Source organism: Mirounga leonina, unplaced genomic scaffold (assembly GCF_011800145.1).
Source record: "Mirounga leonina isolate KUSES-001 unplaced genomic scaffold, KU_Mleo_1.0 Mir_91, whole genome shotgun sequence".
Taxonomy (NCBI): Eukaryota; Metazoa; Chordata; class Mammalia; order Carnivora; family Phocidae; genus Mirounga; species Mirounga leonina.
This window is the reverse complement of record NW_023270839.1, coordinates 17,218,161-17,242,313: the sequence shown is the minus strand read 5'-3', so window position 1 is coordinate 17,242,313 and position 24,153 is coordinate 17,218,161. Positions and strand designations below refer to the sequence as shown.

Sequence of the window (24,153 nt, the reverse complement as noted above, 5' to 3'; positions counted from 1 at the left end):
GAAGGCCCGTGCTAACTGCTGATACTTGTGGGTTCTGGAAACTTCCCTCGGGCCCTCAGGAGAGAAGCAGTAGCTCTCATAATTTTGGAAGCAGAAGTGACCATCACAATCTAGTCTAAGTCCTTAACTAATGGTGAAAAAATTTTTAAATAGATATTTTGGGTGCTTCCTGAGTCAGCTCTTTACATGGATAATCCCACTGAAACCTGAAAACAACTCTTTGGGTAGGTACTATGCAGAGGAAACTGAAGATAAGTAACTTGCTCAAGGTCCCACATAAAGTAAGGGGCCAGCGGCTGACCCAGGTCCCCTGGCTCCCAGTCCAGGGCTCTCATGCTGTCTCTCCAGGACACTAGACCCAGGACTTCACTGGAGTGGCACAGGCAGAGGCAGAAGTCCCTGGAGCCCAGTCTCTCAAGAAGATACCCAGTGAACACTTGTTGATTGGCTGACTGGAGGAAGGAATAAAGGAATGGTAGCTCCAGGTGTCTGGTTGGATTTGGTCCAGGGAATGTGACTGCCAAGGCTACTGGGAGGATATTTGCTTACATTGGATGCACAGACTCCCAAGACAAACCCTCATCTCACCCCTGGCTACCCCTCTGGCCATCTCTAGGATGCTTCCTCCAGAGCTAACCACCTCCAACAGATTCAGGGGCTCTCCAGGCCTTAGGACCCCACTTCTGTCTCCCTGAACCCAAACCCACCCATTGCCATTCCCTGCTGCGTTATGTTGATTCCCTCTCTCCTTTCCCTCATCCTGAGCTGACTTCAAGTCAGCACAGTGGGGCTACAGTGAGGCGGTTCAGAACCTGGGGCCCTTCTCAGAGTGAAACTGGAAACAGGCAAACTAACACAACATCTGGCAGGGTGGGCACTAATCCATGCATATTGTGCTGTGATCTGCATCGGTGGGATGAATCCACCTTGACAAATAGGAAGGGGAAAGGGCTAATTCCCATCCTAAGTGACTGGGGTATAATAATGTATACCATAGCTCATTTACTCCTCCCCATGGCCCAGTGAGGTAGGCACTTGAATTACATCCCTATTTTACCGGTGAGGAAATTGAGGCACAGAAGAATTTAAGTAAATTTGGAATAAGCAAAAATAAATAAATAAATAAAAATAAAAATTCTTGCCTATGGATATGCAAAAGAATTCCGCTCAACCGTCCTCTGTTGTTGAAAATTCGATTTTTCTTCCATTACAAATTCATTTCAATATATCTGCTCTATGAATATGCCTGCTCTTTGGATTCTCCTTTGAATGGGTTGCAATATCTACCCGGTTCCCTCATTAACAGTAAGGTAAATAGGGGCGCCTGAGTGGCTCAGTCGGTTGGGTGTCCAACTCTTGATTTTGGCTCAGGTCACGATCTCAGGGTCGTGAGATCGAGCCCCATGCCGGTCTCTGCACTCAGCAGGGGGTCTGCTTGAGATTCTCTCTCTCCCTCTCCCTCTGGGCCTATACCTAGCCCCCACCACTCGTGCGGGCAAACTCTCTCTCAAAATAATAATAAGGTAAATAGATCTTGAATATGTGTATGAGAGTCATGACTTCACTTCTTTTTTTTTTTTTTAATTATCTTTTAACAGGGCTCATGTAATTTGCCTCCAGTCACTTAGACAAGAAGAGGTAGAGCTGGGATTCAAACCCAGGCAGTCAGAACATGGCATCTGTGTTTATCACCCTCACCGTATATTCCGGGCACTGCAAAGCTTAATTACATTAAGTAACTGCACCTGTAAATTAATCAACTTCAACCTAAATAAGACCCTTGACCCTACTTCAAACTCTAGCCCTAAATAAAACCCAATAAATAAAATTGTAGTCTGAGGAAAGGACACATGCGACCAGAGCATTTCGGAGAGATGATCTTTGGTGGCACAAGCAGGACAGACTCTCCTTTAGGCCCTTAGGCCCCTGTGCTGCTGAGGAGCTCGGGGGATTTTTCTCTCCCAGGTTTTCCATAGCAGCTAAGGTTAGTCAAGTAGATGCCAGTGTTCTGTGCTAAGGGGCTCCGTGTTGCTCTTGGTGCTGCTTGGGCGTTTGCTGAAGGCCCTAGGATGTGGGAGGGGATTTGGGAGCCATTTTTATTTCCCATTTCTCCTGGGGGTGAGGGAGAAGGAGGAGGAAGGTGTCTGGCTGCGTGACTTGGAGCTAGTGATCCAGCTCCCTGCCTCACATATTCCTCTGCTCCAAGTGCCAAAAGCCACCAACTTAATTGCAAGGTAGGATTTGGGGTGCTTGAAAACATTAAAATTTAACTATGTCTTATTGATATAGTCTCTTAATTTCATTGTTCACTGGGCTAACTTCATTCCTGACGGACCATAAACAGCTCCATTTTTTTCTCATTAAGGAATTTCTTTTCAGATATATATTTTTATAAAGCAATTCACTTTTGTTGCAATATAAAAGCAATTATTGCTTTCATTCATTGTTTTAAATTTTTTAATCTAAAAATTTTAAATTTAACCATGTTGGTTTTTTCATAGTAGTTATATTTGTGATTCCTTTTTTTTTTTTAAGATTTTATTTATTTTTTTGACAGAGAGAGACATAGCTAGAGCAGGAACACAAGCAGGGGGAGTGGGAGAGGGAGAAGCAGGCTTCCTGCGGAGGAGGGAGCCCGATGCGGGGCTCGATCCCAGGACCCTGGGATCATGACCCGAGCCGAAGGCAGACGCTTAACGACTGAGCCACCCAGGCGCCCTTGTGATTCCTTTTATTATTTAATGATACTGGTTTTCCATTTATGAAAATGATATTATATAAATCTGTTTAAGTATAAAATGAGTCAACTTAAAGAAACCTTTTAACTAATAATACAGGTGATATTGGGATGATGGCAGAAATCAAGGTGGTGTCCAAATGACGGAAGGTGGCTGGTCTATAAATAATAACACTGTTGTTTATTACTGTTATTGAGCATTCATTCTTCTTTTTTTTGAAAGATTTTATTTATTTATTTATTTATTTATTTATTTACTGGGCGGGCATGCACAAGGGGGGGGGAGGGGCAGAGGGAGAGGGAGAAGAAGGCTCCCCACTGAGCAGGGAGCCCGATGTGGGGCTGGATCCCAGGACCCTGGGATTGTGACCTGAGCTGAGGGCAGACGCTTAACCAACTGAGCCACCCAAGTGCCCCTTGCGCATTCAGTCTGCCAGCATCAATGCTATTGACATATTCTGTAGTGCTGTCCAGTAGAATCTATGACAATAGAAATGCTCTATATCTGCACCATCCAAGCCACATGTGGCTATCGAATCCTTGAAATGTGGCTAGAGAGACTAAAGAATCGAATTTTTTCTTTTAATTTTAATTAATTTAAATTTTTGTATCCATATTTACCATATTAAACAGAACAAGCCTAAAGGTCTTAAATTTAGTATTTTATAAAATCTTTACAACATCTATGAGTAAGTATTATTGTCATTTTGCTGATGAAGAGATTTGGAACCTTGAGAGGTTGCCTGAGGTCACATAATAAGTAGCGGAGGCGGGATCTGAACCCAGACCCACTGGACTTCAGAAGAGGTGCTCTTCGTCACTTCCCACAGAAAAATAGAGCCCAAAGAACACTCTGTTGGTAGTTGAATTGTACTGGCCCAAGTGTGATGCTAAAACTGGCAGACTTGGGTATTTCTATTACTAGAGTAGTTTGTTCTGTTATGGGACAGGCTTGAGATGTCATGCTGGATGGCTGGCATGACTAATGACTCTCGAGTGGAACTGAGGTGTGGCTGAACCCACGGGAAGCAGTGAGATATGTCCACATTGAAGGCTGGACTCCTTCCTGGGAGTCCGCAGATGAATAGTGGCCTCCAGTGCTCCTTAAGGGCAGGACCATTTCCTTCACCCTGGTGCCCCCAGCACCAAAATCATGGCTCCATAGAATATTGCTCAATGTTCCATGAATGATAGAAGTTCAGAGCACAGTGGTCATCATTTAGGCCAACACAGCACTGTACCTGGTTCCACCTAAATTCATGACACAAATATCAAGGGGGGCCTCATATTCCCTGGCAATCTGACAACACATCTCAAATATGTTCACTCGCTGATGATTTCACACTTTCTTTCAAGCATACCCTTTGCCCACTTCTCATCCTAGGCTGTTGACTTTGTGTAGCAGACCTATGCTGGCTTTTGGTTCTCTGGGATCTGAATCTCTTTGTAATCCCCCATTGTGTGGGTCTTGCTGAAAAGCAAGTAAAATAAAAGGGTCAGAGAGTCACTCTCTCACCTGCCCGCAGGACTTGGGCTCAAGCATAGACCTAGGGTTGGCCAAATTGGAGCTCCCAGCTAGGACTCTGACTTCTGAGCCAGTGATACCAAGACCCAGGGCTTTTTAGAGGCTATTCATAGTGCTGGTCATCACAGAGTAGTCCTGTGCTGGCAGGCCTAAAGGAGGGGGACTCACCAGACTGTTCCCATCTGTTCTAGTCTCATGACGTATGAGACCCCAATTTTTATGTATAACTTTGACCTCTTTCCTGAGCTCCAAACTTGTATATTCAGCTGCTTATTTGATAGTTCTACTTGGACATGTGCAATATAATGATTTAAAAGAAATATATATTTGGTCATTCAGATGACCAGAATATATTTCTCAGATGTATTTGCTCTTCATACACAGTTCCTGAAAACACCTCAGAGCCATAAAGGCGAAAAGGATGTCTTGTTATTAACATTTATCATATCCTTTAATAAACTGAAACTGATAAATATAAGTGTTTCCCTGAGTTCTGTGACCTGCTCTAGCAAATTAATCGAATCTAAGGTGGAGATTGTTGGAACGTTTGGGCTAGTGACTAGCATTGGCAGTGGGAGGTCAGGGAGCAGTCTTACAGGACTGAACTCTTAATCTGTGGATTCTGATACTATCTTTGGGTAGATAGTGTCAGAATTGCCTGGTGTTGTGTACGTGGCAAGCTCCCACTGCACTACTGACATTGGAATTGGGTCTGGGAACCCTAAAAGAACATGTAATATGCATTTCAGATATTACATGACCAAACAAAACTTTTAATCTTCCTACAAAACTTTTTACTTCCGAGGTCTTGCCTATCTTAGTAGATGGCACCACCATCCACCCAGTTGTTCAAATCAAAAACCTTTGACTCATTCCCAATTTCTTTTTCCTTCTAATGTTCACATCCAATTGTGCTTGAGTCCTGTTGACGCTAAGTATACCCTAACCTGATTGCAAATGTGCTTGCACCTGGGCTTTCGCAGTAACCTCTGTGGTAGCCCCTCCCACTCAGCCAAGATGTCTGTGTCCAAATACTGGGAATCTATGAATATGTTACCTTACATGTTTAAAGGAATTTGCAGGTGTGATTAAATTAAGGATCTCTAGATGAGGAGATTATCCAGAAAGGCCCAGTGTAATCACAGGTCCCTATAAAAGGGAGGCAGTAGAATCAAAGTAGTAGGAGATATACTGGAAGTAAGAGATTGTAATGATGGAAAGAAGGGGCCACAAGCCAAGGAATGAAAGTGGCTTCTGGTAGGACAATGAAACAGATTTTACCCTGAAGCTTTCAGACACAAGGCAACCCTGCAGACACATTGATTTTAGATTTCTGACCTCCAGACATGTAAAATAACAAATTCATGTTGTTTTAAGCCACTAAGTTTGTGGTGATTAGCAATAGGAAGCCAATACAACCCTCTAATTGGTCTCCCCATTTCCTGCCTTGTCATTCTACAGTGCGTTCTCCATACCACAGATGGAGGGAGGCGGTGCTTTTAAAATGTAAATTAGATTGTCACTGTCCTCTTTAAAACTTCCTTAACAAGCTTCTCTTTGTGCGTGGAACAAAATCCAAACTTAGCATGGCCATAGGCCCTTTATGAGCTGGTCACCTGTTATCTCTTCAAGCTCTCAATAGTCTTTCACTCCTCCTTGTGGACCCAGAGCAACTTGTCTCCATTGAGGCCTTTGTTCTTGCCATTCCCTGTGTCTGAAACACTGTCCCCAGATCTTTGAATGGCTGGTTCCTTTAGCTTTTGGCTCAAAGTTCTGCCCTAAGAGATTTTCCTGACCCCAACCTCTCTCTCATTTGTATCACCCTGTTGTCTTCACAGGGCTCATCATTATCTGAAGCTATTCTTACTTATTTCCTGCCTATTCCTTTAACCCAAGTTAACCCAGGAAACCAGGAACTTCGCTTATCCTGCTGTATCCTCAACCCCAGCAAGAGTGTCTGGCTCAGGCGAAGAGGCCCTCAGTAAAAAACCCTTGCATGATTAAATGCTTGACTTCACAGAGGGCCTGGGGTTCAAGTTGGCTACCGGCAGAGCAGGGCCTGGAATTCAGGTCTCCTGCCTGAATCCAGAGGGAAACCAAGACTGGACTCCAGTCCCTCTTGCGAGAGCTGGGCTCAGCCTTTATTTAGGGCACTAGCCTGGTCAGAGTAGATAGAAGGAGCGTTCAGAGGACCGCCATGGGAACTTACTATCATGATGACAGTGATAATGAAAACAACAACAACAAAGGCAGTTAATGCTTATGGAGCACTTTCTGTGTGCCAGGCACCATTCCAGATGCTAAATTAATTTACTCTTCACAACCACACTCTGAATTGGATACCGTTTTTATCACAGGCTCAGGAAACGGAAGCACTGAGCTGTTAGGTAATTTGCCCAACATACAACTGAATATACTAGAGGTATACTACAGGTCTCCATCAAAGCCCTCTTTCGCGCTCCCTCGCTCCCTCACACTGACGCGAGCGAGAGAACTTCCAAGCTGCTGAAACCCCTGGCCGCCCGAAGGCCTTACAGCTGGTCAGTCTACGCGGGCGGGGGGGCGGGGGTGGCGCAGAGCGCAGGCGCTGGCGGAGGGAGAGGAGAGAACGGAGGCAGGGATTGGTGGAAGAGAGTTGCAATCTAATAGCGGAAGTCCCGCCCATTCTGGGCGAAAGCTTCCGGCTCTAATTGCTTGGGCTCTATGCTGACGCAGGGGAGCTAGCGGTGCCGGAATGGTGCTGCTGGAGAGCGAGCAGGTAAAGCCGGAGGGTCGGCTGAGGGACGGATATAGTTTGGGGCTTAGCTGGGGGGCCTCTGCCTTCTACTGCGGGAGGGACTGGGACTTGACGGGGCGAGGATTTGGGACTGCTTAACGGGGCCCGGCTTGTGTTCCAGTTCCTGACGGAGCTGACCAGACTCTTCCAGAAGTGCCGGTTGTCGGGCAGCGTGTTCATCACACTGAAGAAGTGTAAGCAGCTGTAGACGCGGCAAGGCCAGAAGGAATTTGGGAGGCCGAGCAACGCCCCGGCCGGGGTGCCCAGTGTCCCGGGGTGCCCAGTGTCGGGAACCGAGGGCGGAGTCTGTCTGCCGCGCATCCCCGCCTTCCCCCATCTTCCTCCCCCCGTACTGGGAACATTCAGGGCTGGGGGACCTGAGCATTAGGGAATGTGGCGCGTGCGACACCCCAGCATTTAGCTACCCAAGCTGGTTCTGGTTACAGTGTGCACCAATCAGAGAAGGCTTCTTGCGGGGGGGGGTGTCAAGGATCCCAAACCCCCGCCACCATTAGTGAGATTTCATCTGCTTTGCAATTACTGTGTTCCCGTTGTGGAAATGGCAAGTAGTTTCCCAAGGTTTGGCCAAATTTGATGTAGTTAACAGATCTAGAGCAGTGGAGATGAATTGGGTATCGTCTTCATATCCCCTCCCTACTTATTAACGTCTTGTCTACCTGTTAACGTTTGTGGCTCTGTTCACCAGGATGTGTTTTTCATGCAGATGATGGTCGAACTAAACCCATTCCAAGGAAAGGTTCTGTAGAGGGCTTTGAGCCCTCAGACAACAAGTGTCTGTTAAGAGCTACTGATGGGAAAAAGAAGATCAGCACTGTGGTGAGTTGGATTCCTGATAGTACAATTTTGGAGAGGGAAGACTTGAACTTAACTGAGGTTGGGCATATCTGAACCAGGTTTTTGTTAAGGCTAGTAAGGGTGTAGCTCCCCAGCTGTTTCAGGATCAGGGCCACCTTTTATTACCCTAGTAGGAAATTCAAGAGCAAAATTAAGTTGAAGAAGCAAAATACTCGTTGGTTCTACTGAAGTTTTTTTTTTTTTTAAGATTTTATTTATTTATTTGAGAGAGAGAGAATGAGATAGAGAGAGAGCATGAGAGGGGGGAGGGTCAGAAGGAGAAGCAGACTCCCCGCCAAGCAGGGAGCCCCATGCGGGACTCGATCCCGGGACTCCAGGATCATGACCTGAGCCGAAGGCAGTTGCTTAACCAACTGAGCCACCCAGGCGCCCCTCTACTGAAGTTTTTGTGGAAATAAAATTAGCATATTAATCCTTACACATGGTGGCATTGTAAGGAGCAGTTGGCATAAATATTTGATTCTTAATTCCCTTACTGGGTTGGGCCTTCAGTGAACAGTTTCTTGGTACCAGATGATTTTACTTGTAAGCTGATAATTTGCTTGAGTTTGTGGTTGACATAGCAAGCATGTAGCTGTATAGTAGGCCTGGTACTAACAAACAGAGAATATGAATTTAGCAGCCCTAGTGTTCCCTTTCAAGGTGGAGGTTGAATGTGGCAAAGCAATAGACTTTCTGGATTCTGAATGAATGCTTCTTTACTTTGCTGGAGCAGAACCAGACTGCTCTTCAGTCACATCAGGATAGGACATTCATGAGAATGTAGACCATAATTAGTTAAGTATCCCTTTACCAGTTATCTTGAGAGGACTTTTATAGTAAAGCAAATGTAATGTGGTTTTATTTTATTTATTTTTTTAAAGATTTTATTTATTTATTTGGCAGAGAGATAGAAAGAGAGCACAAGTAGGCAGAGCAGCAGGGAGAAGCAGGCTCTCCGCTGAGCAGGGAGCCTGATGTGGGTCCCAATCCCAGGACCCTGGGATCGTGCCCTGAGCCGAAGCAGACGCTTAACGGACTGAGCCATCCAGGCACCCCAAACTTATGTGGTTTTAAAAAATGAACTTGGGTATCATGAGATGTGAAAACCTTGGGAATCTTCAGAAGTAGAATTTCTCTTGTGGTAGCTTGCATTTTGCTTAAATAGGCCTGAATTAATGGAAGGTAGGTTTAAAATAAGATGAGGAGGGAGTAGTTTAAATATATCTTGCACAAAAGATTAAAATGAAGTTCTCTGACCTCTCTGGAATCCAGGGAGAAAGTCAGTGCCATGTGTATAAGAAATTTCAGAGGTGAGAAACTTAACTTCTTTAGGATCCCCCTTCTGCCTCTTGCCCTTCTTGGTACAATTCTTATGAGGAAAAAAGTGCAGAGCTGATTTGCTTCTTTCTCAGGCAAAGTAAAGTGGAGGAGAAGAATAGCTGTTAGTGTATTATGACCCCTGAAGTTGGAAAGATGTATTTTAAAGATTATGATGTTGTTGGGGTGCCTGAGTGGCTCAGTTGATTAAGTGGCTGCCTTCGGCTCAGGTCATGATCCCGGGGTCCTGGGATCGAGCCCCACATCGGGCTCCCTGCTCAGCGGAGAGCCTGCTTCTCCCTCTCCCTCTGCCTGCCTCTCTGCCTACTTGCGCTCTCTCTCTATCTCTCTGTCAAATAAATAAATAAAACCTTTAAAAAAAAAAAAGATTATGATGTTGTTTTAATGGGGCTTTTGAGTTATTGCCTGTGGTGAGACAGAGGATTCCTATATGGGTAATAGAGGTGCACCTTTTTTTTCTTTCCCTTTTCCAGGTGAGCTCCAAAGAAGTGAACAAGTTTCAGATGGTGAGTTTCTGGTGTTCCCTGTATGCCCTTTCTCAGGGCAAGAGTGAGCACAAAATTGAACACTGTGTCAAGAATGATATTTCTTATGTTTTGCCAGTACTTTGAGTAAAAGCTGCCAGGGTTTGATTTTTTACTTTCAGCACTGGTATTGTCTTCCTTTTTAGTTTTTAAAGGTAGATTTTGCATTAAGCTTCAGATTTGTTCTATCTATAGTATAGTTAAACAAGAAGTTGCCTATGGTTTTCCCTTTTTGGTTAAAAAATGTCGGAAGCTGCTGTAATGTGAGAGTGTGTTTTCCTTTTACACCATTTTGCATAGGATACAAATATCCCACGGTATTACATGCTTTATCAGGTAGATAGCCTTTCTAATATTGACTACTCTAAATTCATTGTGGAAATGGGGGCAGCTGCTCCACCGATTTGCAACTCTTCCCACTAAGTTCGTGCTGTGTGTCTTTTAGGCTTACTCAAACCTATTGAGAGCTAACATGGATGGGCTGAAGAAGAGGGACAAAAAGAGCAAGAGTAAGAAGAGCAAAGCAGCACAGTGAAGGGCACCAGATATCCTTCTTTGACCAACTAACTACCGAATTACTATTTTTCCTTTGGTTATTACTTTTGGCCACAAAGCTAGGTTTCTGGTTCCCCTATAGAAACTTTTCATGTGAGATGAGGGTCATTTTGGATGGAAGAAGGGCTGCAGTGTTTACAGGATAGTTGTAAGAAGCCAAGTTTATTTTAGAATTGGCTGATTGGTCTGTGTTGTATTGTTGTATATCCTGGGATTATAAAGTCTCTGTAGCCATCTGTGTGACGAAAAATGGATCATTAAACCTGTATTTATCTGCACTGACGATCTCTTATTTATTACTTTTCCCACCCCCTATCAATAGTTTCTGGCAATAATTACTAATTCTGGAGTGTTATGATTATGAATAGGCTTTACCCCTATGTTCTAGGTTATTGGTATTAAAACCTGACAGTTTGGGGCACAAGGATGGCTCAGTCGGTTAAGTGTCATACTTTTGGTTTCAGCTCAGGTTGTGATCTTAGGGTCGTGAGATTGAGTCCCACGTTGGGCTCCAAGCTTAGTGCAGAGTCTGCTTGATTTTCTCTGCCTCTCCCTCTCCCTGTAACCCTCTCCCCCACTCATGCAGTCTATCTCTCTCAAATAAAATCTTTTTTTTTTTTAAGATTTTATTTATTTATTTGAGAGAGAGAGACACAGATTGTGAGAGCACGAGCAGGGAGAGGGAGAAACAGGCTCCCCTCTGAGAAGGGAGCCTGACATGGGGCTCAATTCCAGGACTCTGGGGTCATGACCTGAGCTGAAGGCAGATGCTTAACCAACTGAGCCACCCAGGCACCCCTCAAATAAAATCTTTAAAAAAAAAAAAGACAGTTTTATAAAAAGTTGTATTCTTCCCAACTGGCTGTATAATTTAACATCCTTGTTCCTTTTGCAAATTTGAATGCATTCTCATAGCCAAATGAGACTTTGCTTAATCACCTTAAGGATAAGCACATTACAGAATCAGCAGGAATAATGATTCCAAGTTAAATATGATACTGTATTTCTTTAAGCCCTTTGGTTGGGACATTTTCTTTTTGGTTGGGACATTTTCTTTTTGGGGGGTGGGGGGAAGAATATTTTACTTTTTTCAAGAGCGCAGGTTGCAAGATGGGTTATTGGGTAATCTCTACTAGATTTCTTAATACCTGCATCCAAATGAAAAATTTTTTTAAAATTCCAGTATAGTTAACATACAGTGTTACAGTAAGTTTAGGTGTACAACATAGTGATTCAGCAATGCTATCGGTACTCATTAGGATAAGTGAATTTTTAATCCCCTTCAACTATTTCACCCATCTCCCCACCAACCTCCCCTCTGATAACCATCAGTTTGTTCCCTATAGTTAAGAGTCTGTTTTTTGGTTTTTCTTTGTTTTGGTTTTGTTTTGGTTTGTTTCTTAAATTCCACATATGAGTATGAGAACATGGTATATGTCTTTCTCTGACTTATTTCACTTAGCATTATACTCTAGCTCTGCCCATGTTGTTGCAAATGGTAGGATTTCATTCTTTTTTATGGCTGAGTAATACTCCACTGTGTATAGTTATACTACTTCTTTATCCACTCACCTACTGATGGACACTTGGGCTGCTTCCATACTTTGGCTGTTGTAAATAATGCTGCAATAAACCTAGGGGTGCATGTACCTTTTCAAATTAGTGTTTTTGTATTCGTTGGGTAAATTCCCAGTAGTGCAATTACTGGATCATATGGTAGTTCTTTTTTAATTTTTTGAGGAAACTCCATACTGTTTTCCCCAGTAGCTGCACCAGTTTGCATTCCCACCAACAGTGCATGAGGGTTCCTTTTTCTCCACATCATTGCCAACACTTATTTCTTGTGTTTTTGATTTTAGTCATTCTGACTGGTTGGAGGTGATATATATCTCATTGTGGTTTTAATGTGCATTTCCCTGACGAGTGATGTTGAGCATTTTTAATTTGTCTTTTGGCCATCTGTATGTCTTTGGAGAAATGTCTATTCATATTTTATGTCCATTATTTATTTATTTATTTATTTATTCTTATGTTAATCCCCATATATTACATCATTAGTTTTAGATGAAGTGTTCCATGATTCATTGTTTGTGCATAACACCCAGTGCTCCATGCAGAATGTGCCCTCCTCAATACCCACCACCAGGCTAACCCATCCTCCCACCCCCCTCCCCTCTAGAGCCCTGTTTGTTTTTCAGAGTCCATCGTCTCTCATGGTTCGTCTACCCCTCCTATTTCCCCCGCTTCATTCTTCCCCTCCCGCTACCTTCTTCTTCTTCTTTTTTTCCTTAACATATATTGCATTATTTGTTTCAGAGGTACAGATCTGAGATTCAACAGTCTTGCACAATTCACAGTGCTTACCAGAGCACATACCCTCCCCAGTGTCTATCACCCAGTCACCCCATCCCTCCCACCCCACCCCCCACTCCAGCAACCCTCAGTTTGTTTCCTACAATTTATGTCCATTTTTAATTGGATTATATGGGGTTTTTTGGTGTTATGTAAGCTCTTTATATATTTTGGATACTAACCCTTTATCTGATATGTCATTTACAAACATCTTCTCCCATTCTTTAGGTTGTCTTTTAGTTTTGTTGACTGTTACCTTTGCTGTGCAGAAGCTCTGTATTTTGATGTAGTCCCAATAGTTTATTTTTGCTTTTATTTCCCTTGCCTCGGGAGACATATCTAGAAAAATGTTGCTATGGAAAATGTCAGAGAAATTACTAGTTGTGCTCTCATCTAGGACTTTTGTGGTTTCGGGTCTCACAATTAAGGTCCTTAATCCATTTTGAGTTTATTTTTGTGTATGGTATAAGAAAGTGGTCTACTTTTCTCAACACCATTTGTTGAAGAGACTTTCCCATTACATTATCATGTATCTTTGTCAAAGATTAATTGACTATACAATCATGGGTTTATTTCTGGGCTCTCTATTCTCTTCCATTGATCTGTATGTCTATACGGTCCGTACTATACTGTTTTGATTACTACAGCCTTGTAAGTGTATCTTAAAATCTGAGATTATGGTATGTCCCAGCTTTTTTTGTTCTTTCTCACAATTGCTTTGGCTATTTTGGTTTCTTTTATGGTTCCATACAAATTTTAGGATTGTTCTAGTTCTATGAAAAATACTGTTTGGGGGCGCCTGGGTGGCTCAGTCGTTAAGTGTCTGCCTTCAGCTCAGGTCATGATCCTAGGGTCCTGGGATCGAGTCCCACATCTGGCTCCCTGCTCGGCAGGAAGCCTGCTTCTCCCTCTCCTACTCCCCCTGCTTGTGTTCCTGCTTTCGCTATCTCTCTTCTCTCTCAAATAAACAAATAAAATCTTTAAAAAAAAAAAAAGAAAATACTGTTGGTATTTTGATAGAGATGGCATTAAATCCGTAGATTGCTTTGGGTAGTGTGGTCATCTTAACAGTATTTGTTCTTCCAATCCATAAGCATGGAATATCTTTCCATTTGTTTGTGTCATCTTCAATTTCTTTCATTAGTGTTTTATAGTTTTCAGAATATAGGTCTTTCTTCTCCTTGGTTAAGTTTATTCCTAGGTATTTTGTTATTTTTGGTGCAATTGTAAATGGGATTGTTTTCTTAGTTTCTCTTTCTATTAATTCATTGTTAGTGTATAGAAGTGCAATGGATTTCTGTATATTGATTTTGTATCCTGCGACCTTACTGAATTCATTAATCAGTTCTAGTAGTTTTTTAGTGGAGTCTTTAGGGTTTTCTATATAGTAGTATCATGACATCTGCAAGTAGTGAATAAAGTTTTACTTTCTTGGGGCACTTGGGTGGCTCAGTTGCTTAAGTGTCTGCCTTCAGCTCAGGTCATGATTCCGGTGTCTTAGAATTGAGCCCAGCCCCGCATCAGGTTCCCTGCTCAGCGGGGAGCCAGCTTCTCCCCATCTCCCCCCAACGCTCATGTGCTGCTCTCTAATAAACTTAAAAAAAAAAAAAGTTTTACTTTCTTACAAATTTGGATGCCTTTTATTTCTTTTTTTGTCTGATTGCTGTAACTGGGACTTCCAGTACTAAGTTGAATAAAAGTGGTGAGAACGGACATCCATGTCTTTTTCCTAGTCTTATAGGAAAAGCTCTCATGTTTTCACCATTGAGTATGATGTTAGGTGTGGGTTTTTCATATATGGCCTTTATTATGTTGAAGTATGTTCCCTCTAAACCTGTCTGTTGAGGATTTTTATCATGAATGGATGTTTTACTTTGTCAAATGCTTTTTCTGCATTTATTGAAATGATCATATGTTTTTTATCCATTCTCTTGTTGATGTGATGTATCACATTGGTTCATATGTGCATACTGAACCACTTTTGCATCCCAGGAATAAATCCCACTTAATCGTGGTGAATGATTTTTTTTAAATCATTATTGTTGATTCAGTTTGCTTATATTTTGTTGAGGATATTTACATCTATGTTCATTAGAGATATTGGCCTATAGTTCTCTTTTTTTGTGGTGTTTTGTTTGTTTCGTTTAAGTTGCTCCAAGCCTAGCATGGAGCCCAGCGGGGGCTTGAACTCATGACCCAGTGATCGAGACCTGAGCTGAGATTAGGAGTCAGATGCTTAACCAACTGAGCCACCAATGTGCCCCATGTTGACTTTTTTGATTACTGATTTAATTTCATTGCTGGTAAGTGGTCTGTTCAAATTCTCTATTTCTTCCTGATTTAGTTTGGGAGGTTATATGTTTCTAAAAATGTATCCATTTCTTCTAGGTTGTCTTAATTGGTTGGCATTTAATTTTCATAGTATTGTCTTATAATCCTTTGTATTTCTGCGCGGTTATTTCTCCTCTTCCATTTCTGATTTTGGAATCCTTTTTTTTTTTTAATGAGTTTGGCTAAATGTTTATCAATTTTGTTATCTTTTCAAAGAACAAGCTCCTCACTTCATTGATCTTTTCTATTGTTTTAGTTTCTTTTTCGTTTATTTCTGCTCTAACCTTTATTATTTCCTTCTTGGTTTGGGGTTTTGTTTATTCTTTCTAGCTCCTTTAGGTGTAAGCTTAGGTTATTTGAGAATTTTCTTGCTTTTTGATGTAGACCTGTATTGCTGTAAACTTCCCACTTACAACTGTTTTTGCCACACTCTGAAGATTTTGGACCATTGTATTTTCACTTTCATTTGTTTCCATGTATTTTTTTGTTTCCTTTTTGATTTTGTGGTTGACCCATTCACTGTTGAGTAGCATGTTATTTAGCTTCCATGTATTTGTGCTCTTTGCAGATTTTTTTTCTTTTTTTTTTTAAAGATCTTATTTATTTGGCAGAGAGAGCGCGCACAAGCAGGGGGAGCAGCAGGCAGAGGGAGAAGCAGGCTCCCTGCTGAGCAGGGAGCCCGATGCGGGGCTCGATCCCAGGACCCTGGTATCATGACCTGAGCCGAAGGCAGATGCTTAACCCACTGAGCCACCCAGGCGCCCCTCTTTCCAGGAAGATTTTATCTTGTTGAGTTCTAGTAACATAGCATTGTGATTGGAAAAGATGCATGGTATAACTTATTTGTTGAGGCTTGTTTTGTGGCCTAATATGTGATCGCTTCTGGAGAGTGTTCCATGTGCACTTGAGCAGAATGTGTATTTTGGTGTTTTAGGATAGAATGGTCGGAATATATCTGTTAGATCCATCTTGTCCAGTGTATCATTCAAAACCAGTTTCCTTGATTTTCTATTTGGATGATCTGTTAATATAAGTGGGGTGTTAAAGTCCCGTACTGTTACTGTATTACTCTTGATTGCTTCCTTTGTTATTACCTGCTCTATGTATTTGGGTGCTTCCATGTTGGGTGCATAGTTTTGTTACATCCTCTTGTTGGATTGTCCGTTTATTATTATGTAGTGCCCCTCTTCATCTCGTTAAAGTCTTTTTTTTTTTTAAGACTTTTTTTTTTTTAAGATTTTATTTATTTATTTGACAGAGAGAGCACAAGCACAGGGAGCAGCAGAGGGAGAGGGAGAAGTAGGCTCCCCACACTGAGCAGGGAGCCCGACGTGGGGCTCGATCCCAGGACCCTGGGATCATGACCTGAGCCGAAAGCAGACGCCTAACCAACTGAGCCACCCAGGTGCCCCATGATTTTATTTGAGAGAGAGAGAGACTGCGGGGTTGTGGGGAGGGACAGAGGCAGAGAGGGAGGGAGCGAGAATCCCAAGAAGACTGGGCTGAGCACAGAGCCCAGCACAGGGCTCCATCTAATGACCCTGAGATCACGACCTGAGCCGAAACCAAGAGTCAGACACTTAATAACCCAGGTGTGACCCAGGTGCCCTAATATTCTTTGTTTTAAAGTCTATTTTGTCCCATGTAAGGATTGCAAACCTCCCCCCCCCCCTTTGTTTTCACTTCCATTTGCGTAAGTGCTTTTCCATCCCTTCACTTTCAACCTGCAGGTGTCTGGGACTGAAATGAGTGTCTTGTAGGCAGCATGTTGATGGGTCTTGCTTTTTTATCCATCTATCACCCTTTGTCTTTTGATTAATCCATTTGCAAAGTAATTATTGATAGTTATATACTTACTGCCATTTTGTTACTTACTTTTATTTAAATTCGAGTTAGTTGGGGCGCCTGGGTGGCTCAGTCATTAAGCATCTGCCTTCGGCTCAGGTCACGATTCCAGGGTCCTGGGATCGAGCCCCACATAACGCTCCCTGCTCAGCGGGAGGCCTGCTTCTCCCTCTCCCACTCCCCCTGCTTGTGTTCCCTCTCTCGCTGTCTGTCAAATAAATAAAAGCTTAGGAAAAAAAAAAAAGAGTTACTTATGGTTTGGGGCACCTGGGTGGCTCAGTCGGTTAAGTGTCTGCCTTTGGCTCAGGTCATGATCCTGGAGTCTGGGGATTCAGCCCCACGTCAGCCTCCCTGTTTAGCAGGGAGTTGGCTTCTCCCTCTCCTTCTGCCCTTCCCCCCACTTGTGCTCATGGTCTCTCAAATTAAAAAAAAATCTTCTTTAAAAAAGTCACTTATGGTTTGCCTCCTGTTTTTATTTTTCCTTCCCTTCCCCTATGTTCATGTGTTTGGTTTCTTAAATTCCACATATGCGTGAAATCATGTATTTGTCTTTCTCTGACTTGACTTAGCATCCTACACTCTAGTTCCATCCAGTGTTGCAAATGGCAAGATTTCATTCTTTTTGATGACTAATACCCTATTGTGTATATATACCATATCTTCTTCATTCAAAAATTGATGGAAATTTGGGTTCTTTCCATAATTTGGCTATGGTTGATAGTGCTGCTGTAAACATTGGGGTGCGTGTGCCCCTTCAAATCAGCATTTTTGAACCCTTTGGATAAATACCTAGTAGTGCAATTGCTGGGTCGAAGTGTAGTTCTATTTTTAACTATTTTTTTTTTAAAGATTTATTTATTTGACAGAGAGAGACACAGCGAGAGAGGGAACACAAGCAGGGGAAGTGGGAGAGGGAGAAGCAGGCTTCCTGCCGAGCAGGGAGCCCGATGCAGGGCTCGATCCCAGGACCCTGGGACCACGACCTGAGCTGAAGGCAGATGTTTAACGATTGAGCCACCCAGGTGCCCCTATTTTTAACTATTTGAGGAACCTCCATACTGTTTTCCAGAGTGGCTACACCAGTTTGCATTCCCACTAACAGTGCAGAAGTGTTCTTTTTCTGCATCCTTGCCAACATGTGTTGTTTCCTGAGTTGTTAATTTTAGCCATTTTGACTTGTGTGAGGTAGTATCACACTGTGGTTTTGATTTGTATTTCCCTGATGATGAGTGATGTTGAACATTTTTTCATGTGTCTGTTAGTCCTCTGTGTGTCGTCTTTGGAGAAATGTCTGTTCATGTCTTCTGTACATTTCTTAACTGGATTATTTTTGGGGTGTTAATTTTGATGAGTTCTTTATAGATTCTGGATACTAGCCCTTTCTCCAGTATGTCATATGCAAATATCTTCTCCCAGTCCGTTGGTTGCCTTTTAGTTTTGTTGCTTGTTTCCTTCATTGTACAGAAGCTTTTTATCCTGATGAGGTCCCAATAGTTCATTTTTGCTTTTGTTTCCCTTGCCTCTGGAGATGTGTCTAGTAAGAAGTTGCTATGGCTGAGGTCAAAGACTTTGCTCCCTGGTATGTCCTCTAGTATTTTGATGGTTTCCTGTCTTACATTTAGGTCTTTCAACCATTTTGAATTTATTTTTGTGTATGGTTTTGTTACTTATTTTATGGTTGTTTTTGTAGTTCTTGGTTTCTTTCCTCTCTTGCGCTCTTCTCTCATGTTTTTGCAGGCTTTCCTTAGTGATATTCTTTTCTCTGTTTTTTGCCTATCTATTACTGGTTTTTGATTTGTGGTTACCATTAGGTTAGTATCTAACCTCTTAAGTATATAGCAATCTATATTAAGTTGACGTTCACTTAAGTTTGAACCCATTCTTTATTCCTCTCCCTACCACAATTCTAGGTATATGGTGTCATACTTTACATCCTTTTTTGCTGTTTCTCCCTTGACTAATTTTTACAGATATACTTAATTGCTTTGGTGCTTCCTACCCTTCTTGTGCCTGTTATGATTTTTCCTGTCCACTGAGTCCTCTTTAACACTTCTTGTAGGGCTGATTCAGTGGTCGTGAATTCCTTTAACTTTTGAGAAACTCTTTATCCAGCAAGGCTATCATTCAGAATAGAAGAGAGAGAGTATTCTTGGCTGCAGGCTTTTTCCTTTAAGCACTTTGAATTTATCACGGCACTCCCTTCTGCTCAAAGTTTCTGCTGAAAAATGAGCTGATAGCTTTACAAGGCTATGTAAGTGTTTTCTCTTGCTTTAAAATTCTCTTCATTACTACTTTGTGTCTTGATGTGGATCTTTTTGGGTTGACTTGTTGGGGGTGGTTTGGGCATTTCCTTAGTCATTAGAATTAAGGGAAAAACATGGCTATTTTCTTGTGTTCTAGCTCCACAAAACCTTCAGAGTTAAGAGATTTGCAACTTAAAAGCAGCAGATATATGAAAGCTTATTATGTTCAAAAAGATAAATTTATATATTATACATGAAAAACTTACAAAGCTCAACTTTGTAGGACAGCTTCTTACAATGTAAAGTTAAAATTACAATAACTGTACAGCATTTCGTAGTATAAGCTCCTGTCTTAGAACAAGATAACGACCATTCTTTAGGATTAAAATAAGATCCGGTAGTAGTCATCTCTGTAGCTGTACAGGAATAGCACAGACACCCTGCGAAAGAGTGAAGGTAAGATCAGTATACTGGGTGGTGAACAAAGTTAAAAACAAGTTATTTTTAGAACACTTAACTGTAAGAGTTTAGTTTAAAAAAAGATGGAAGGCTAGTGACTGAAAAAAATGACATGTTACAGAAGCTTTGACTGGCACGGGGTCTGTATGTAAGGCCCTACATAAGGGGAACCCCGGTCACCTCACAGGTTTTCTGGTCGCCTTTGAAGCAGATGGCAACATGAATGACCGGCATTCTGACAAGAGGACCTGCAGCAAAGCAGTCACAGCAGTTCCCTTTCATGCAGACACTGCTAGGAGTTACCTGGGTGATGAAAATTTTAAGTGGGACAGCTACTCCTGGCAATGCTGTGTTTTGTTATTGACAAATTGTGACTGTGATTCATAGTCCTGAACAAGATTTACTGATATCAAGTGCAGTTCTGACATAATGGTTTATCAGCCATCAAACCTCAACAAGACAATAAAATGTGTCACTTTAAACCCCTTGAATTTTAACCCATATTGAAACCTGCACTACTTTAGCAATAACTTACTTTTTTTCCACTTTGATCTTATAAATTTCATCACAGACTAATTTGAGGTATCTCTGCTTTGGCAGGCGTGACAGCAGCTGCTTCACGGTTGTGTTAAATGCCTGTGCGTCAGCATCCCACTGGGAAAAAAAGAGATAAGACTTGGTAACAGCTACTAATGTTTATTAACTGGCTTTTCCTGGGTCACTGATGAAATGCCAGTGCCATCCCCCCGTGTACTGAAAATAAAACCAGTTATAGATAGAAGTGGTGGGGCGACTGCTGGGGTTCTTCCTTTGAAGCATCAATTTTCTTTACAGCAAGACCCCTTATTAGATCCTGATTAGCAAAGCTGCAGCCGCAGTGTGCTACTGTGACTTTAGACCAGTTATTTCTGCCCATTCATTTTGTGGAAAATGGAAATAACACCTCTGTGCCTCCATCTGAGTGGCTCATAAAGCAGTAATAGCCAGCACAGTGGTATATATGCTTATTTACAAGACCACAATAGAAGATGTAGGAAATGTTACTTCTGGGGCAAAGTTCATTTATTTCATCTAATTTAATCGAAATGCTCTGGATAGACAAAGTATTCTTTAATAGGATGTTAAAAAATCCTCTGCAGCTGTGATTATAATTCATTATCTTTGCTATTAAGAATGCTTATTCACGCAGCATGAACACTACATCAAAAACTAATGAAGTACTGTACGGTGACTAACATGATAAAAAAAATGCTTATTCAAACTTTTTAAAGTTACTAGGCTATTTGATAAGAAGGCTACCCATAAAGAGCTTTTTAAATCCAGTATGGTTAACACGCAGTATTTTTAGTTTCAGGTGTACAATACAGTGATTCAGTAATTCTGTGTATTTACTCCCTGTTCATCATGAGAAGTGTACTCTTTAATCCCCATCACCTATTTACCTATCCCCCCACCCACCTCCCTTCTGGAAATCATCAGTTTATTCTCTATAGTTAAGAGTGTTTCTTGGGGTGCCTGGGTGGCTCAGTCGTTGAGCGTCTGCCTTCGGCTCGGGTCATGATCCCAGGGTCCTGGGATCGAGTCCCACATCGGGTTCCCTCCTCGGCGGGAGGCCTGCTCTCCCTCTCCCACTCCCGGGGCTTGTGTTCCTGCTCTCGCTCTCTCTGTCTCTGTCAAATAAATAAATAAAATCTTAAAAAAAAAAGAGTGTTTCTTGGTTTGTCTTTTTATTCCTTTGCTCATTTTGTTTCTTAAATTCCACATATGAGTGAAATCATATGGTATTTGTCTTTCTCTGGCTTATTCCACTTAGCATTCTAGTCTCTAGCTCCAACCATGTTGTTGCAAATGGCAGGATTTCATTCTTTTTTATGGCTGAATAACTTTCCATTGTGTGTGTATATATATGTGTGTATGTGTATGTGTATACACACACCCATCCCCACATCTTTATCCATTCATTTATCAGTGGACATCTGGGCTGCTTCCATAATTTGGCTATTGTAAATAATGCTGCTATAAACATAGGGGTGCGTGTATCTCTTTGAATTAGTGTTTTGTATTTTTTGAGTAAATACCCAGTAGTGCAATTACTGAATTGTAGAGTAGCTCCATTTTTAACTTTTTGAGAAACCTCCATACTATTTTCCACAGTATTTGCACCAGTTTGCATTCCCACCAACAGTGCACTAGGGTTCCTATTTATTTCTCCACATCCTCTCCAACACTTGTTGTTTCTTGTGTTGTTGATTTTAGCCATTCTGACGGATGTGAAGTGATATCCCATTGTAATTTTGATTTGTATCTCCCTGATGAGGAGTGATGTTGAACATCTTTTCATATGTCTGTTGGCCATCTGTATCCTTTCATGTCTTCTGCCCATTTTTAATTGGATTATTTGTTTTCTGTGCTACCCACAAAAAATTTTTATATAATGACCTCAGTTTTTACAAAAATATCTTCCATATAGTTCTAGATCTATATAAGCTTCCCTAGTTGAAATGAAGGTCTGAGGCAGCATTGTATAGTAGTTAGGAATACAGATTCCCCTAGCCTGCCTAAGTTCAAATCCTGGCTCTGCTAGCATTACTAGTAGGTTGACCTTGAGTAAGATATTTAACGTCTCTTCCATACTCCATAAAATGTAAAATGCTTTGGCTTCTGTTTATCTATATAATGGGCATAACGGTAGCTACCTCTCGAGGTTGTTATGATTATGCTTAGAGCAAGGCCTGCCAGAGCCTGACACACGATAAATGTACGAGGTGTTAAAATAATCTCTGAAACTTAGAAGTCACTAGAAAAGTATGATTCTCTCAAAATCTGATTTAGTAATATCTATGTCACATAAAAGGAACAATAATTAAATTCCTGGAACTGCCCAAAAGTATCACTAAGAAAATAATGCCATTTTCAGTTATGTTTTGGCAAATTAACAGCAAAACTTTGGAATTTTAAAGGCCCCAATGCACAAGAGCTCATCTTGCTTACCTCTAATGATAAAAACTGTAAGATTGTTTCTTTGGGTAGATCCACCTGTTGATACACAAAGATGTATGTCATCTGTCAGGGGACCTAGGCAGCACATACTGACTTGTCACAATAGTGTCACCCTGGATGGAGCAACATGCAGCCGGGCTTGCAGAGTCTGGGACGCTGCTGTGCTCTATCAAATCGGGCACACGTACGGGAACCGCGGAGAGGTAAGATGTCAACGCTGGTGGACAGATTCCCTCAGAGGCTTGCTGTTGCTGCCATACTCCATGGATTTTTAATAAGGCAAAAGTCTGAAGCATTTTAGAAAAATGGTGATTTTGGTTTTGACTCACCCTGCGCCCCATCTTTCAGAGGAAGAAAACAGGAGAAACAAATACAAAACCTTTCATTTTCTCCCCCGTTTTTACAGATTTAGATTACATGTGGTTCGCATCAGTGATAAAAGGCCTGCATCCCCATACTGTGCACAGGGAGCAAAAATGCCCTGACCTCTGAGGAAATGACTTTGATGACAGGGACACAGGCAGTCCTCAAAACGTTAAAGAGAGCAACTTACAGCCAAAATTTCAATTTCACTGCTTTTCTGATGTAAGTTGGCAAGGGAGGCCTGAAGTCGTGTTTGTACCTAAACAAGAAGACGACTTGTCAGAATTCAGAACCTGTCAACACAAACCATCTTTCTTGCCATTTTATTTCCTATTGTAGTAAACAATCACGAGTGACAAACTAAGGCCTAGAAGGGCTCCCAAAGCTTATCTAAGGACTTGAAAAGATGAGTGCCCAGCCTCTCCTGATCTCGAGATTTTATAGCCTGATTTTAGATTTTATTTATTTATTTGACAGAGACAGCTAGAAAGGGAACACAAGCACTGGTAGTGGGAGAGGGAGAAGCAGGCTCCTGGCTGAGCAGGGAGCCCGATGCGGGGCTCGATCCCAGGACCCTGGGATCATGACCTGAGCCGAAGGCAGACGCTTAACGACTGAGCCACCCAGGCGCCCCTATAACCTGTTTTGATAATTTAATAACCCACCTACTTATTTCTTTATAATTTTAAAATGACACCTAAAACCTCAGAGCACTGAAACTGCATGTGGAAGCATGGGGATTTTGGTATTAAGCTAAATTTGGAAAAAGGGGAAGGTGACATCAATGAGGACATGGAACTGAAATATGGTAATAGATGAATGCAGCAGAAAGATGTCAAAATAAGTTGCCATCCACTATACTGAGAAACAGCTAGGAGTGCATACAAAAATGAGGTAACTTAATCTTTTGTATTTCAATCTAATCACATTTATTTTAAAGATTTATTTATTAGAGAGAGAGCAGCAGACTCTGCTGAGTGTGGTGCCTGGCTCGGGGCTTGATCTCAAACCCTGAGATCATGACTTGAGCTGAAATCAAGAGTCAGGAAACAACCGACTGAGCTACGCAGGTGCCCCTCTAATCCCATTTCTAAATAATGACTGCTCTAACACCCACTTGCCAAGTGAGGCCAGTGTCCTGACTGAGCTCATTAGCTGGAGGATTGCCCTGATCTTTCCTCCCTATTTAAATCCTTCAGGGATCCCCCTCCAGGAAACCTTCATCTATCATCCAAGCAGACACTGAT

The 24,153-nt window shown here is 41.9% G+C and overlaps 2 protein-coding genes across 10 annotated transcripts in view; one reads left to right on the top strand and one right to left on the bottom strand.

Annotated features, from left to right (window-relative positions):
• The first annotated feature begins 6,869 nt into the window (after positions 1-6,869).
• On the top strand, positions 6,870-20,738 carry SRP14 (signal recognition particle 14). Of its 2 annotated transcripts, none has more exons than XM_034994327.1 (5): positions 6,870-7,020; positions 7,160-7,232; positions 7,763-7,875; positions 9,708-9,740; positions 10,204-10,591. In XM_034994327.1, the coding sequence occupies exons 1-5, from the start codon at positions 6,997-6,999 to the stop codon at positions 10,291-10,293; spliced, it is 333 nt and encodes a 110-aa protein (XP_034850218.1). In that variant the 5' UTR covers positions 6,870-6,996; the 3' UTR covers positions 10,294-10,591. The 2 variants fall into 2 exon arrangements, with proteins under 2 accessions (XP_034850218.1, XP_034850219.1); XM_034994328.1 differs by lacking the exon at positions 10,204-10,591 and adding an exon at positions 19,731-20,738 and having other exon boundaries at positions 6,925-7,020.
• EIF2AK4 (eukaryotic translation initiation factor 2 alpha kinase 4) overlaps positions 19,305-24,153 on the bottom strand; it is a 109,631-nt gene continuing 104,782 nt past the window's right edge. For 6 of the 8 annotated variants that reach the window (XR_004677321.1, XM_034994318.1, XM_034994324.1 and 3 more), the window contains 4 exons: positions 23,097-23,165; positions 22,535-22,579; positions 20,079-20,197; positions 19,305-19,524 (listed from right to left, as the gene is read on the bottom strand). Coding sequence is in view for 7 of the 8 variants with exons in the window: in XM_034994318.1 (XP_034850209.1) it covers positions 19,467-19,524; positions 20,079-20,197; positions 22,535-22,579; positions 23,097-23,165 (291 nt within the window). In the remaining variant the exon portion in view is untranslated. Of the gene's footprint in view, positions 19,847-20,078; positions 20,198-22,534; positions 22,580-23,096; positions 23,166-24,153 lie in introns of all 8 variants that reach the window. The other 2 variants (XM_034994319.1, XM_034994321.1) reach the window with 2 other exon arrangements.